Consider the following 16695-nt stretch of genomic DNA (forward strand, 5'->3'; position numbering starts at 1 on the left):
GTGACGGCCGAACTCCGGTGCACTTTATGCACTAAGTGCACTTTAAACTGCACTTTAACTGCAATATTCGTAATATTTATTTTCGGAAAATTTATTTTGATCCTTTTTCCAAAATCCGGCTATGTATATAGCGGGTTGCAACTGATCTTACTGATTAAAACGAGCATAAGTTTAATGAGATTCAATAATTAATTTGGCTAAAATTTGGGAAATACGATTCATAGCCGTGAACTACGCCGTGAAAGGTCTTCTTTTCTCAAAAATACTAATTATTAATACCGATTACTGGAAACAAGATTTATTCATCCAATGAATTCGAAAAACACTAATACAATTCAATTAATTTATACGTTCTTCGAGATAAAGTTCAGTTACATGACTATTTAGTTGAATATTCTACAAACTTAAGATATCAATCTACTATTGTAAAACTTTATTATTGAACAATATCTCTTTCTTCCAATATTGAATATAAGGATTACAAATAAGATTCTATCATGAATATTAAAAGAAATGGCTAACACTTTAAATTGTGAAGATGCTTTCATATACCGAGTTCATATATTATTTTAAGATAATGACCTTCTTTGTGTCTAACATTGCTTGATCTTATAAATAAGATATTGTCTAATATTTTAATATTCTAAATTGCATACTTATCTGTTCTATTTCATGTACTCTTCTAAATTGTTTCATAATGCTTACTTTTACTCAAACTGAGAGTTTAAGACTTATTCGGCTATGTGTTGTCGATCATTTATAGCATTCAACGAGATCAGGCTTGGCTAAAGCTTGTGCAAACAGAAGGATAATTTTAACGCGAAGATAACGCACGAATGGATACGCGGAAAATTGATAATTTTGACCGACGGTTATATATAAATTGAAGATAACGCGTTTCATGCGCCTCAGTACCACTCTATCTCTCTTTACTAGTCTGTCAAATATATCACTATGTTTTCTATTACTAATCTCATATTCGCGTGTCTAATATATTACGGTGCCCATGGTAGATATATTTGTGAAAATCATATTAATGAAGAGATGTAAATTGAGCGTATTATGGAGCTGTAACACATTACGAATAATTCAAACGTGTATTACAACGATATTGCTTGACCGGATTAATTGTTACGGAACTTCCGTCGCACTCGAGTGAGTTGCATTTCGTCTCATTGTCAGTTTCGTATAAGCGAAAATATCGCAATAATTATTTTACAAATTATCTGTTTAGTGCTTTTCGTATATTTTAAAACGTCACATAGCCGTATCTGTTCTGCATTTACCGCATATTTTAAAAACGACGCGGTGAGCTGAACCCGTAATTTAATTATTTTAAAGATTTTGATAAAATATGTTATATTAAATATATTATATTAAAATATATACTCGCTTATATAACTCATTTCGTATTCTAAAACGTAATCTGTATTATTATATATGAAATATAACAATTAAAATAAAGAAGAAACTTAATATATAAAAAAATAAGAGTTTACAACATATATATAGCTAATTTGCTATTGATATTTTTAGCATCAATGCTATAGTGCGAGAAAATAAAAATATTTTTAATTTGTAGGTTTGCCACGCCCGCAAATCGTCCGCGGCACCGATGCTCCGGACGGCCTGTATCCTTATCAAGTATCATTACAGGATCGTTACACTAGAACACATCTCTGCGGTGGGGCCATCGTTAGCAAAAGATATATTGTTACCGCGGCGCACTGTTTGGATGGGTATGTATATCCTATTTTATTTCAGTTCAAAACATTTACCTGTTTAATTCTTATCCGAATAATTATTGCATGTTGTACATTTGCAATTTTGTAAAAGAAAAAAGCTATTATTATATACCGTTTAAATGCAAATAAATATAATAAGACGGAATTATAAAGAAATAAAAAATTTGGAAAACTTACTATTTATATGTAATTAAGATTACTTCTTCTCTTAAACACTCAAACATATATATTGTTAAATAAATATTAAAATAAAAGAATTAATAATTTACAGTAGCTTTTAAATTAAATACGAGCAAAGTAGGGGAGACCGGGGCTAAACCGCCAGTTTTTTTTCGGTGCCGATTTTTAACAACAAAATAAATAATTGTGGTTAAATGTGGTATACCACTGTAAAGAGTGAACCTTTAGCTACAAAATTTATATAGGAAATTTTTATCTATGTTGCTTTGTTTAACCGGTAAAAATTCATATATATTTATATATATATAAATTCATATATATATTCATATATATTTATATATATATTACGCACAAAATATAAAATATGTAACTTCTCCCGCTATTTCAGAGGTATAAATATATAATCGTAATACAAATAGTGCTGACTCAAGAGAGTTTAAGCGAAAAAATATTATCATCCCCGACGATACCATTCTGCGAACGCCTCTCTCTTACTTGCGCAAAAAGATAACGTGGATCGATACGTCGAAAATTGATTAATTTTGATCAACGGTTATATAAATTGAAGATAACGCGCTTCATGGGCCTCAGTAACCGTCACTATGCTTTCTATTACCGGTCTCACAATCACGTGCTCTGTAATATATTACAGCACCCATGGTAAGTGTATTCTGAAAATCTTATTAATGAGGAAATGCAAATTGAGTGCATTACGAGCTTCGATGCATCACGAATAATTCGAACGTGTATTACAACGATATTGCTCGATCGGATTGTTACGTAATTTCCGTCACGCGCTTATTTGATCGTCCGAATGAGTTACATTTCGTTTCAGTTTTGTAATAAACCTAAATATCGCAATAATTACTTAACAAATTATCTGTTTAGTGCTTATCGTATATTTCAAAACGTAACGTAGCATATCTGTTTAGTATATTTTTATCGCATATTTTAAAAACGACGTGGCGATCTAAGCCCATAACTTTAAAAATTGTGTTAAATTATATTATATTGAAATTTATATATATTTGCTCGTAACTTATTTCGCGCGCGCGTGCATTTTTAAACGTAATCTATATTATTATGCAAAAAATAACTATTGAAGTAAAGAAAGAAAATTAATATATAAAAAGACAAGAGTTATATATTATATATAATAGACAAGAGTTTTATATTTGTATAGCTAATTTAGCATTGATACTTTTAGAATCATATTATGCAGGAAAATAAAAATATTTTCAATCGGTAGGGTGTCTGGCAGACACGCAAGTCGTCGGCGGCACCAATGCTCCAGATGGTGCGTATCCTTATCAAGTATCATTGAAGGAGTCATCCAATGGAAGGCATTTTTGCGGTGGGGCCATCGTTAGCAAGAAATATATTATTACCGCGGCGCACTGCTTGGAAGGGTATGCATATCCTCTTTTCTTTTCCACAGTCCAAAACGTTTGACTGTCTAATTCTTATTCATTATTGCATTTTGTACATTTGTAATTTTGTAAAAGAAGAAAGCTATCATTATATACCGTCTAAATGCAAGTTTAATATGGAACGAAATTATAAAAATATGAGAAATTTGGAAAAACATGCAACGATTTTTTATATCTAGAGATGTATGATTTATATTATTTATATAATCAAGATCACCTCTCCACTCAGACATTCAGACAAGTATAATAGCGTTAAATAAATATTGAAACAAAAAAATCAACTTTTAGACTCCTAAATTAAATCAAAGCGAAGTAATCATAAACTTTACTGATTGTTACAGTCGGCGATATCCATCCGACATTCAAATCGGCGTTGGAAGCAATCATCTTCAGTCTCAAATTATATATACCGCAAATGCTCTAATAATACACGATAATTACGACAAGGTGCAAAACCATAATGACATTGGTTTAATTAAACTATCGAAAGACATCACATTTAATAAAACCATCACATCGATAGCTCTAATATCTAACAACACCGATTTTGAAAACGTTAGATTGCAAGTCTCTGGTTGGGGAAGACTCTGGGTAAATATAAGAAATATATCTCATATCTCATTTAAAATTATCTATCAAAATTATCTAACCAAAATTTATACAAGGGCGAGTTTTGACAAATATTATTTTACAGCTCTCGAGAACTTTCAAGGACGATATATTATATTCTTTATCATATCTATATCAAAACTAAGGTATCAGGCATTAGTTTAAAACACTTTATTTTCAGAAAAGCGGCCCGAATCCAGTAAACCTGCAACATGTCACAGTAACCGGATTTTCTCAAAAGAGATGCGCTGCGATATACGCAAACAATATCACCGATGGTCATATATGCACCCTTGAATCGATGGGTAAAGGAGTTTGCAATGTAAGTATATAATTGTAAAATAAATTGTGCACGCGTTTATCTTATAACAACCTTTATCCCGCTAAAAATTATAAAAAAGTTTAGTAAAAAAAAGAGTAATCGTCGTTGCTTTATCTATGTTGATATCAGATTGATAAGGAATGACGAATGACATTTCTATCGTTCAGATAATTTGTTAGAACTAGTTCTGATAGAAAAGCGGTTAACTGCTTTACAAAAACAACTTTAAAGTGACGATTATTAACGTCACGCGCTGATATCTAGAGAATCAATATTTCGATGAAAAATTCTGGCTAATATTACTACATTAAATACGCTATCTCCGCAGGGTGATTACGGTGGTGCGCTCACTTACGAAGACAAACTAGTTGGCATCGTGTGTTTTGGTACTCCATGCGCCGAGGGCTCTCCAGATTTGTTCACTAGGGTGTACTACTACAGAGACTGGATCAACAAATATATTAATGCAGGCTGCAACCAACAATTAAACATCCTTCTCGGACTTTTTACGATGTATCTGTGTATACATTCATTTTTGTAGAGACTTATATTTTATTGCACGCGCCTGTGATCGATCAGTTTTAGTTAATGATGTTGATGAATATTACGTGAGGATGAAAATGAAGTTGTTAATAAAAAATTATATTGTTACGGATAATATATTCTAACTTATGAATTTTCTCTTCTATTACATGTAATATATGTATATCAATATATAAAATATATTATCCAAGTATATTTCGATATGTACGAGATTGAAATTTTTCCTAAGATTCTTTGAAAAACATACAAAGAATATTTCCAGAATACTTCTAGAAATTGTGCATAAAGTTAACATTGCGGCATATCAAATTAGTGCGTACAAAATATTTTAATGAATAATTACAACATTATACTTTAAAACAAATAAAGCTTTATTTAATCAAAATAAGCTTCATTGTCATCAATACATTTACCCTAATAATTTTACAATAAATATATACAATTTCTAAAAAAAAATGTATCTTTAAAATCAATTGTCTTACAGCTCTCTCTCTCTCTCTCTCTCTCTCTCTCTCTCTCTCTCTCTCTCTCTCTCTCTCTCTCTCTCTCTCTCTCTCTCTCTCTCTCTCTCTCTCTCTCTCTCTCTCTCTCTCTCTCTCTTTCGATAAAAAAATTTTACTTAGAAGAAAATTTAAGTAGTAGAAACTAAGTCTCTTAGAATACCACTATCAATTAAAACTTTATCATATGTGACTTATTTTGCAGAGAAAAATTTCCACGTTAAAATTTCTAAAACTAACACTATACTGTTCTTTATTAACATTGTTTTCTCTAAAAGCTCTGTTAATATTGCGAGTAGCTACAGTAGCATTATTTCCCAATTTAAATTCATATAAGAAAACTATACATATTTCATTAAAATTCATAGTTATATTTTGAACTTTAAACAATAAAATCAAAACGCGTGTTTAAAAAAAGCTTTATGAACACAGGAATAATAAGCGTAACTATAATTATAAGCGATTAAATTGTATATAATATTTTTCTATAAAACTAATAATATGACTGAAACATACCAATACTTTCAATTAGCGAAATCCGACATTTCACATGCACCAACCTAATAGACAGCATATCTATTTTATACATTTCAAACCAATTGCATTAGTATCAAACAAGACGCAATAAAACAATATATATATATAAATTTTAAACTCTCGACAGGTGATAGACAGTTCATTACTTATCAAAGCCAATTAAATTACTCATTAGTTGATAAAGTTACTTAGCTTTGACTCACTCCTTAAAGCGAATTAATTTATCTCCGGAAATTAAATCTCTGGAAATGACGATTAAGATGATTTCAGAGAAAACAAGCAAACAATAGGTAGATATGTTTAATATACAGGGTGTTTCAGAATTGGCACTATATTTTAGGGAAATATTTTTTAGGTCAAAATAACCCAAAAAGTTTATATGTTTCAAACTTATTTATTAGTAAGATATTAAAGAGTAAGATTATGTTTAAAACATTTAAAGTATGTTTTCGAAGTGGTTGCCATTTCGTTGAATGCAGCATTCAGCACAGTGCCTGATTATTCCTATTTTATATAGAATTGAATGAAGTCTTCAGTTTATTGTAGACCTATTGGTCTACACGCAAGAAGAATTAAGAAATCGCATAATGGAAGCTGCAGCAATTATTAGAAATAATCCTGATGCCATAAGATATATGCCAGAGAAACATGGATACATCGTGCTAAATGCTGCATTTAACAATACAGCGGCCACTTCAAAAATATACTTTAAATGTTTTACTGTTAAACATCATCTTTACACTTTAATATCTTACTAATAAATAAGTTAGGGACATATGTTTATATAAACTTTTTTGTTCATTAGAAATTGGAAAGGCTGTGAGAGTCTTTTTTGTTCATTTTGACCTAGAAAATATTTCCCTAAAATATAGTGCCATGCGCCATGCAATTCTGAAACATAGTCAATAGATAGTTTCTACGAAACTTTATTTTTATGTGTAAAAAAAATTAAAAACAAATTAAAAATTATCTCGTCCTGTAAAACTAGATCGCAAATGTTTGAAATTAATTTATTTCAAATAGTTTTAATTTCGATATCTTTTTACATTTTGCTATTTTAATATACATCTATTCTTTAATTAAGTGAAATATATTTCAATAAAAATTTTTTTGTTTTTTTATTAAAATGCAGAATTATTGTATTTTATTTTATTGTAACTATATATAAAATTAAGACTTTTTTTAGCTATTCTTTATCAAAAACCATTTATTTTCGAGTTATAAAGAATTTTCTACAGCAGATGTTCGATCAATGTGCCTTCCATTCATTTCCACATGCAATTCGGCACATTTTCTCATTGAAGATATTAAATAAAAATTATTTAATAGAAAAGTATTAGTATTATTTAATATACTTTTTGAGTTGCTATATATTATTAAAAATATTATAATAATTAATATAATTATATATTATTATTATTTTATTATTATTATTATTATATTAGTTATTACTATTATTTAGTCTACAAGTTTTTCAACTATCGAATTATATCCCCTTATCCCTGTGTGTGTGCCTACCCCCGAATCCCTACCTACCCGTATCCATATTCCGATCTTTAATCCTACCTATCTATTTTTCTACCTACCCGTGTTACAATCTAATATAAATGTAATACAAATCTTCAATTAAGGTCACGACACGAATTGTAAAAGGGACCTGATTTGCTGGTTAATCCAGCGAGATACCTCAAAGTGACACTGTGAAATGTAAAATTGGAGGTTTTAATACGCGCTCAATTGGGATTTTATTGGTATTTTTCCAGTCTCGCAAATGCGAGAAAATATAAAGAAAACAGCCCTACTTGAGGCAAATAAACAGATGTAGTAAAAATAGAAAAATTTCTCGATGTAAAAACTGGCTGGAAAAACCGACCACGAAAATGCGAAGATGCGTGATTGTTCATGCAGCACGCATCTCTCTTGAAACTTTATCAAGTAAGATACAAAATAAATGACGTGAGATCCGAAAAAAAGGAAAATTTCCGTACAATTGTATTATAATTGGATATTATAATTAATCAATAATCGCGTTGATATAATTGAATAATATATGCAAATCTTTATAAACTTACATATCGATATAAATATATCTCACTTTTAATTTTCTACTAAAATTATTTTATATAATGTATTCATATATATTACTTCAAAATTGAATCCATAATTATCCTATACAATCGACTCTAAAATAATTTAAAAAGTTACTAAAAAGTTTCAGAACGTTTCTGGACAGATTATTTACAATCTCACGTCATATATTACTTGATTGGCATAAACCCAATTTCTTAATCAAAAATAGATAGATAGGCTACAAAGAATTAGGGTTAAATCGATGCTTCGTTAAAATAAATTTTAGTATTTAATAACAATCATCATGTTTTCTATAAAATAAATTAAATAATAAAATCAAAATATTTCTTACCCTTTTTATTCATGTGTATTTATGCATACTGCACGCTTGTTTTTATGCATACTCAAATTCTAAATATATTGCTTTCTTGCATCGATTTATATAATATTTAATCTTGGATAAATATATGAAAGGAATAAATGGGTAAAAATAACACATCCTAACTAATTCTTTAATTCATAACTTTTCCCTACAGATATTTTTTTTACAACATCTAATACAATATCTTATTTTTTTATCTCTTTTGTTTAAGGAAAATAATGTCATGAAAATAATTCTTTAAAGAATTCTAAATAAAAATTTTCTATTTCAAAAATTATTACTTTAATTGTTACAGTATTATTTTACTTTTTATATTTCTGTTGTGTTTCTCAAATATTTATTATTCTAATTATAAGTGGAATTAATCTACGTAATAAAATTTCAAAAATTTAATCTATTGCGTATCTTATACTAATTCAAATTCACGAAATAAAATTCTAATATATTTCGACAAGATATTTTGTCATATATATTTATTTAAGATTTAAAATTTTAATCAAAAATTATTTATATAGAACGCGATAGTTACGTCACGTCAACATAATTCGATTAAAATTGAGCTTTGCGAGCTCCGTGCGTGCGAAGTGTGCGAGTATTTCCTCAAGCACAATCGCATAAATATATCAATAAATAAGTAACACCAAGATTAAATATTTTCCGCAATTAGTTTTAGCCCATCCATTTTAAGGCAACAAATCTACGAGATTTAGTATTTTTATACTATAATTATCATAATTCGATAATGTATCGAAATACACATTTACTCTATATTTGATTAATCGTAGATTCGTTACCTCAATAAAAAAATTTTCGACTCACCGACCAAATGATGCGCAACAAGCGGAGTTAATCAGCCAGCTACGGTGATACTGTAACACACAAACATAAGATTCAAATTAAAGAAGCGCTCAAAATGATCAGCATTTCAAAAGATAATTGTTACGCGCCTCTAATTCGTCTTTCAATGAGATATTTCGCAATACAATTATCTTTTTATCCAAAAAGATCTTTACAAGAATAAAATTTTGGATAATTTATCTTTCTCTAATTACTTCTAATTTATCGAAATAAAGCAATTCGAATTAAATAAAAAAGAATTATTAATTTTATGCAAATGAGAGATGATACTCACCTCAAGGTTGCTCCGCCGGGGCCCGATGTCTCTCTCAGACCTCCTCCTCCTCTCAGGACGTCAGGCCTCCTCCTCCTTCTCCTCCTCTCACCGCACAGGACACTCGCGAGAAACACTCGCGGATAATAAGCTACAATCGCGCGCGGACTAATTATATTATCGGTAAAAGTCTTTCGCGCGATACTGTACGGCACTCCCGTTTAAAAAGTCCGTAAGAAGAATATTCCGTCAAATACGCCGTAATATTCTTCAAATAGACTTTGAAAAAGTCCTTTAGTCCGATTACTTAAGCGGCACTCCCGAAGCAAACGCGACGAACCGGCTGCGGTTCGTTTATTCAATTAAATCGGCGGACGCGAGGGTACGTCAGCTTCCCCGTCTTTGGATTTTTATCCAAGCAGGACAAGAGTTTTGCTTGGGTAAAATCCTCGTACTGGGTACTGGGCCTTCCCACCTCGCCAAGGTCGTACCCATGGGAAGGAAGTACTTTATATTACTATGTAATATATCGTACCGATTCATTCCGCGTTCATCACCGCGTTACTTTTTATAACGGCGACGAAATGTTCTAAGATATCGGCAACTTGGCGCGATACTACGAGAGTCAAGCGGACGGTCAGCAAAGACCCGCAGTTGATTGATCAAAGATACGCTATTGAAATTAAATATCGCGCGCGCAGTGCGTATCGAACTCGCGAATCTCGCGAAAGTAAAACTGCATTATTAATCCTTCGCACGACGAAGAATCGTGACGGCCGGCCGCTAACTTACGCGACGCCAAATATACGAGATTAATGAAGCACTCACGAACGAGCGGTGTGTATCGCGGCGTCGGCGCGGCGTTCCGTTACTCGAATCGCTCGATTTCACTCGCGACAATATCAGCCCTCTTTTTCCCTTTGGAGAGAATCGGAGTCGGAGATAAATCACACGCGACCAATTCTGCACGCACGACATTCAAAGCACGACACGGAGACATTCGAGCCCAGACTTATGGCGGAACGAGCGCCGCCGCCGCGATTATCGTCCGCGAATATCACAACGAAACTGTAAATCACACTCACAATTACGCCTCGATGTCTCCGCCTCGACGTCTCCGCCACGACGTCTCCACCATGAGCGAGCCCTCCGATTCGTGCACGACACATTCATTCCGCGGCACATACACTTAAAACACTTGCAAATTGAGCACGTACGGCTCGCACTCGCGTAGCCGATTATTCCCGCGGCCCGCGGAACGAGAAGCAGGTGTGCCAATCGTAGAAACGAATGCGTTCCGAATCATCACGAAGCACAGCGACGGGCGCGCGGAGCACGAGCACTTCCCACCTGTACAAAATCCATCGGGAGAATGATAGCTGAGTGACTTCCGAGTTCCGCAGGTAACGGTACTCCGAGCGTTTACGGAAACAAGTGGCAAGGCCGCTCTGCACCGGCAAAAATCGGCCGCGCGGCGACGTACGCGTCGTACGCCGTTTCCAAGTTCAACGGTCGCGCCTAGTATGGCGTCTGGTGGTCTGGTATGCCGCGCCGCTGCGTCGCGCCGCCGCGCCGGCGGCTCGGAGCGGCCGAACGTGATTGGCCGGATCTGGGGGCTCGACTCGCGAGCCAATCGCGTTCGATTCACCTAAATTCTCACCCGACTGCGCGGCGGCACTGGCGGCAGCGGCGCGCGCAAGTAATACGTGACACGTTCAACGTGCGGTGCGAGACGTTGTCGCTCGCGTAATTCTTTTCTCATGAACGAAACGAAAAGAAATCCGGTTGTACAAAGTATTGCGAAGTGAACGTACGCCGAATATTCCGTTCCTTCTTGTGTCGAGTGCAACGAGTGGGATGTGGGATGCCATCACTCGGCGAAATGAACGCCGAAGGCCGTGCTGGACGCCGTACGTGTCAACCTCCCGGCTGTGATTTGGCGAGTCTCCTACAGTGCTCCCGTGATCGGTGAGTAAATTTTACATAAGAAATAAATGTTTCGAAGCGCCATACATCCGAATCTTAATAGAACCGTTGTCCCGCGTGTCGCAGTGAAACGATAACCTCGAAATTCGCACGTGCGTCTCCTGGCTTCGTTCCGATTTCTACTCCGAATGAGTGAATCGCGCGGAAAGATGCTTTAATGATATGGCTTAAACCTTTCGTTAAACGCGAGAATTAATAATTAATTGAGTGATTGAAAAGTACGATCGCGCGTTTGGCGTTCTCACTTTGTCGTGATCGCCAACGAGAGATCGAGCTTGCTTCAAAATGTGTATGAACGTCGAGAGAGTGCGAATTAACAAGCTCTAATGTGCGTCCACGAATGCAATTCCGTTTTTCGTTAAAGAACAGGCACGTAATTCGCTTGTTTACGTAATTTGTCGTAAATGTTTCAAATTTATTTGCACGTGTGTGTTGCTTTATTTCTCATAACCTCTACTTTACAGAAAATAATTAACGTTAAATTGTATCATCTTTTAAAATTAATTCTTCGCGATTGTTCTCGCAGCGCGATGATCGCACATACCATAAAAGACGTTGAAACGTCGCCGCCAAGATAGTTAAAAATTAGAAAACATTCTCTGTTGCTCGTTCCCCAAATGTTATTCGTTTTGCTTACAAAATTTTCCATAAACGAGCCTATTGCTTTGCATTTCGTTCTCTTATCTTGCAAATTTATTAATAAGAAAAAGAAAGAACGTTGTCGATTCGATCGTGGCGCTTTAATATGGAATTATCGCTACGAAATTTTTTTCTGATAACTAATACACTCTACGGTACGTTACAAACTTATAGCTGATAGAATTTAACGTTAACTATAGACACTACAATGCACGTGCCATTTATTCTCGACTATTAGATATATATATTTAATAACATGTATCAAATTTAATCTTTACATTTATTTTGACATATCACGCATTAAGATAACTTGAATAAAATAAATCATAATAACCTGTCATTCATGAATTGTCAAAACATAATTCTCGCGCTGACAGTTTACTCGCGCAGTAAATTGAGTGAAATTGAGCTAAGCGAGACCGAAAGAACCGCAATCAGCGGAAAAGTATCGTGGAGAAACGACAATGATTCAATCTCTTACGTGCCCTCTTTATAAGAGTGGAATTTTTAGTTTAATTTTTTAAAATGTTTAACATATATTTCTTCTTTCTATTTGGCGCAATTTTCTGATTTCAAAATTCTTTTTAAAAAACATTTTTAACACTTTTAAAATTAAGAAATGCTAAACAACACTTATTTAAATATATGTATTTTCTACGAAAATTAAAACAATTTATATTGCAGTGCACAATTATTTTATACTTTCGACTGGATATATTAAAACAATTTTGTACAAACGATTTTTTTAAATATATAACAGTTTTTCATACTATAATACGTATTAGCGCGTACGCTTACATAGTTACTTTCTTTATCTCTTTTCCGAAGGATAATTTTTTTAATGATTACACGCGAAGATAACGCACGAATGGATACACGGAAAATTGATAATTTTCACCGACGATTATATAAATTGAAGATAACGCGTTTCATGCACCTCAGTACCACTCTATCTCTCTTTACTAGTCTATCAACTATATCACTATGTTTTCTATTACTAGTCTCATATTCGCGTGTCTAATATATTACGGTGCCCATGGTAAGTATATTTGTGAAAATCATATTAATGAGGAGATGTAAATTGAGCGTATTATGAGCTGTAACACATTACGAATAATTCAAATGTGTATAATTACAACGATATTGCTTGATCGGATTAATTGTTACGGAACTTCCGTCGCACTCGAGTGAGTTGCATTTCGTCTCAATTTCGTATAAGCGAAAATATCGCAATAATTATTTTACAAATTATCTGTTTAGTGCTTTTCGTATATTTTAAAATGTGACGTAGCCGTATCTGTTCAGCATTTACCGCATATTTTAAAAACGACGCGATGATAACCCATAACTTTAAAGATTTTAATAAAATATATTATATTAAATATATTATATTAAAATATATACTCGCTTATAACTCATTTCGTATTCTAAAACGTAATCTGTATTATTATATATGAAATATAACAATTAAAACAAAGAAGAAACTTAATATATAAAAAATAAGAGTTTATAACATATATATATATAGCTAATTTGCTATTGATATTTTTAGCATCAATGCTATGGTGCGAGAAAATAAAAATATTTTTAATTTATAGGTTTGCCACGCCCGCAAATTGTCGGCGGCTCCGATGCTCCGGAGGGCCGGTATCCTTATCAAGTATCATTGAAAAATTCTTACACTAGAACACATTTCTGCGGTGGAGCCATCGTTAGCAAAAGATATATTATTACCGCGGCGCACTGTTTGGATGGGTATGTATGTCCTATTTTATTTCAGTCCAAAACATTTACCTGTTTAATTCTTATCCGAATAATTATTGCATGTTGTACATTTGAAATTTTGTAAAAGAAGAAAGCTATTATTATATACCGTTTAAATGCAAATAAATATAATGGGACGGAATTATAAAAAAATGAAAAATTTGGAAAAACACTTAACGATTCTCGATATCTAGATATCACTTATACTGTTCATATGTAATTAAGATTACCTTCTCTCTTAAACATTCAAACATATATATTGTTAAATAAATATTAAAATAAAAGAATTAATCCTTTACAGTAGTTTTTAAATTAAATACAAGCGAAGTAATCGGAATCTTTATTGATTGTTACAGTTGGTACTATCCATCCAATGTTATCATTGACGTTGGAAGCAATCTTCTTTATTCTCAAACTACATATACAGCGAAGGAGCTAATAATACATCCTAATTATAACAGAACGCTAGCCATTAACGATATTGGTTTAATTGAGCTAAAGAACGACATCAAATTTGATAACAACACCAAACCGATCGATTTAGTATCTTCCGACAATAATTTTGATGGAGTTGTAGGTTTAATAGTTACTGGTTGGGGAAATACTTCGGTAAGTATAAGAAATACATCTATCTCATTCAAAATCATCCAAAATTATACGAGAACAAGTTTTGACAAGTATTATTTAAAGCTGCCGAGAGTTTCAAAAGACACATTCTTTATCATTTCTATTTTAAAACTAAGCATCAGGCATTAAGTTAAATACACTTAATTGTACCAAAACCAATGGTCGAATCGTCACGATGATTATCTGCCAATTGTAGTTGGTTAAAATGAATTCTAATTGTTAAATACACTTTTGTTTCAGCCGAACGGCTGGACTCCAGAACATCTGCAACAAATCATGGTGACGGGATTTTCTCAAGAGACGTGCGCCCATACGTACGACGATATCAGCGAACATCAAGTGTGCACTCTTCAAGCATTGGGTAAAGGAATTTGCAGTGTAAGTATATAATCATAAATTAAATTAAATCGTAAATTAAATCGTGCACACGTTTATCTCACGATAACCCTTATCTCGGTAGAAAATATAAAAAAGAAATTTAAAAAAATAGTAATTTTCCTTGCTTTATCTACCTTGCTACCAGATTAATAAGAAATAGCATTTCTATCATTCAGGTAATCTCTGTTAAAGCTAATCAGAACTACTTATAATAGAAAAGCAATTAATTGCTTCAAACAACTTTAAAGTAGTAATTATTTACGTCACGCAATATCTAGAAAATCGATATGTCGATGGAAAATTCTGACAAACATTGGTACAAATATTAAATACGCTATCATCTCCGCAGGGTGATTCCGGTGGTGCGCTTATTTACAATAGCGAACTAGTTGGCATTGCGTCCTTTGGTAGGGAACCATGCGCCGCGGGCTTTCCGGATGTGTTCACTAGGGTGTTCCACTACAGAGACTGGGTCAACGAATATATTAATGCAGGCTGCAACCAACAATTAAACATCCTTCTCGGACTTTTTACGATGTATCTGTGTATACATTCATTTTTGTAGAGACTTATATTTTATTGCACGCGCCTGTGATCGATCAGTTTTAGTTAATGATGTTGAATATTACGTGAGGATGAAAATAAAGTTGTTAATAAAAAATTATATTGTTACAGATAATATATTCTAACTTATGAAATTTCTCTTCTATTACATGTAATATATGTTGTACACATAAAATATATTATCCAATTATATTTTGATAGTACAAGATTGAAATTGATCTATTGATATTGAACGTGTAATCTTAAGATTCTTTAAAAAATATACAAAGATTTATACTTTCAGAAATTTTGCACAAAAACAAGTTGCGAAATTAAATTGGTGCATATAAAATTTTGGATATTTTAATGAATAATTAAAACATTATACTTAAAAAAAATAAAGCTTATTTAATCAAAATAAACTTTATTGGCATCAATACATTTCTCTCAATGATTTTACAATGAATACATACTATTTACTAAAAACTATTTATTTTAATTTTTAACTTTAAACTATTTAAATATATATTATATAGAGTTATATTAACTCTATGAATTATTTTACAGCTGTCTCTCTCTCTCTCTCTCTCTCTCTCTCTCTCTCTCTCTCTCTCTCTCTCTCTCTCTCTCTCTCTCTCTCTTTTAATATTATTTTTATTTTTAAAATTTTTGTCTTAAAAAATATAAAGTTAAAAATGTTTGAAAATATGACAATCTGTAGGCGATACATCCAACGAATAAGAAGGATGTGGTAGGATTTCATAATTTAATTTATTTAACTTTATTGTTATTCGAAATGTACATATGCAGCCGAACATTGTTGTTAAGAATTATATTGGTCCATAACGATTGATCAAAAATGTTGTATTTTTATTTATACATATTTTATATTCGTCTAACGAGTTCTCTTGTCATTTGACTAGGATCTTTTCCTACTAAGGCTCTTAAAATACTATTATCAATTATTACAGCTTTACCATGCGACTCACTTTGCAAAAATAAATCTTCACAATAGAATTTTTGAAACCAACTCTATACTGTTTTTGTTATTAACAGTGTGTTTTCTCTAAAAACTCTGTTAATATCGTGAGTAGCTGCAGTAGCAATATTCCCCAATTTGAATTCATATAAAAAAATTGTGCAAATTTGATTGAAATTTATGCTTATTTGGAACTTTAAGCAAAACAACTAAAATGCGTTTTAAAAAGAGCTCTATGAGCACAGTAACTAGAATAATAAGCATAACTATAATTATAAGTGATTAAATTGTACATATGCCAGTTAGTTTCGTCGCTGGTGGTATCTAACACGAAAAATCGAAAGAGAAAG

General features: G+C 32.5%; 2 protein-coding genes across 5 annotated transcripts; both read left to right on the forward strand.

The window, feature by feature from the left end:
* Positions 1-905: 905 nt before the first annotated feature.
* On the forward strand, positions 906-5217 carry LOC139774593 (chymotrypsin-2-like). Of its 4 annotated transcripts, none has more exons than XM_071709989.1 (7): positions 913-1155; positions 1235-1308; positions 1583-1739; positions 3175-3334; positions 3697-3946; positions 4146-4286; positions 4615-5217. In XM_071709989.1, coding segments are annotated over exons 1-7 (996 nt in total). In that variant the 5' UTR covers positions 913-1154; the 3' UTR covers positions 4828-5217. The 4 variants fall into 4 exon arrangements, with proteins under 4 accessions (XP_071566091.1, XP_071566090.1, XP_071566092.1 ...); XM_071709992.1 differs by lacking the exon at positions 1235-1308 and adding an exon at positions 2314-2585 and having other exon boundaries at positions 914-1155; XM_071709990.1 differs by lacking the exon at positions 1235-1308 and having other exon boundaries at positions 906-1009.
* A 7749-nt stretch (positions 5218-12966) lies between these two features.
* LOC139774576 (chymotrypsin-2-like) lies at positions 12967-15595 on the forward strand. The gene is made up of 5 exons (XM_071709971.1): positions 12967-13093; positions 13653-13809; positions 14175-14427; positions 14686-14823; positions 15173-15595. The coding sequence occupies exons 1-5, from the start codon at positions 13039-13041 to the stop codon at positions 15386-15388; spliced, it is 819 nt and encodes a 272-aa protein (XP_071566072.1). The 5' UTR covers positions 12967-13038; the 3' UTR covers positions 15389-15595.
* Positions 15596-16695: the final 1100 nt, after the last annotated feature.

Source organism: Temnothorax nylanderi, unplaced genomic scaffold (genome assembly GCF_030848795.1).
Source record: "Temnothorax nylanderi isolate EJ_2023f unplaced genomic scaffold, tnyl_v1.0 TNYL_tig0083_pilon, whole genome shotgun sequence".
Lineage (NCBI taxonomy): Eukaryota > Metazoa > Arthropoda > Insecta > Hymenoptera > Formicidae > Temnothorax > Temnothorax nylanderi.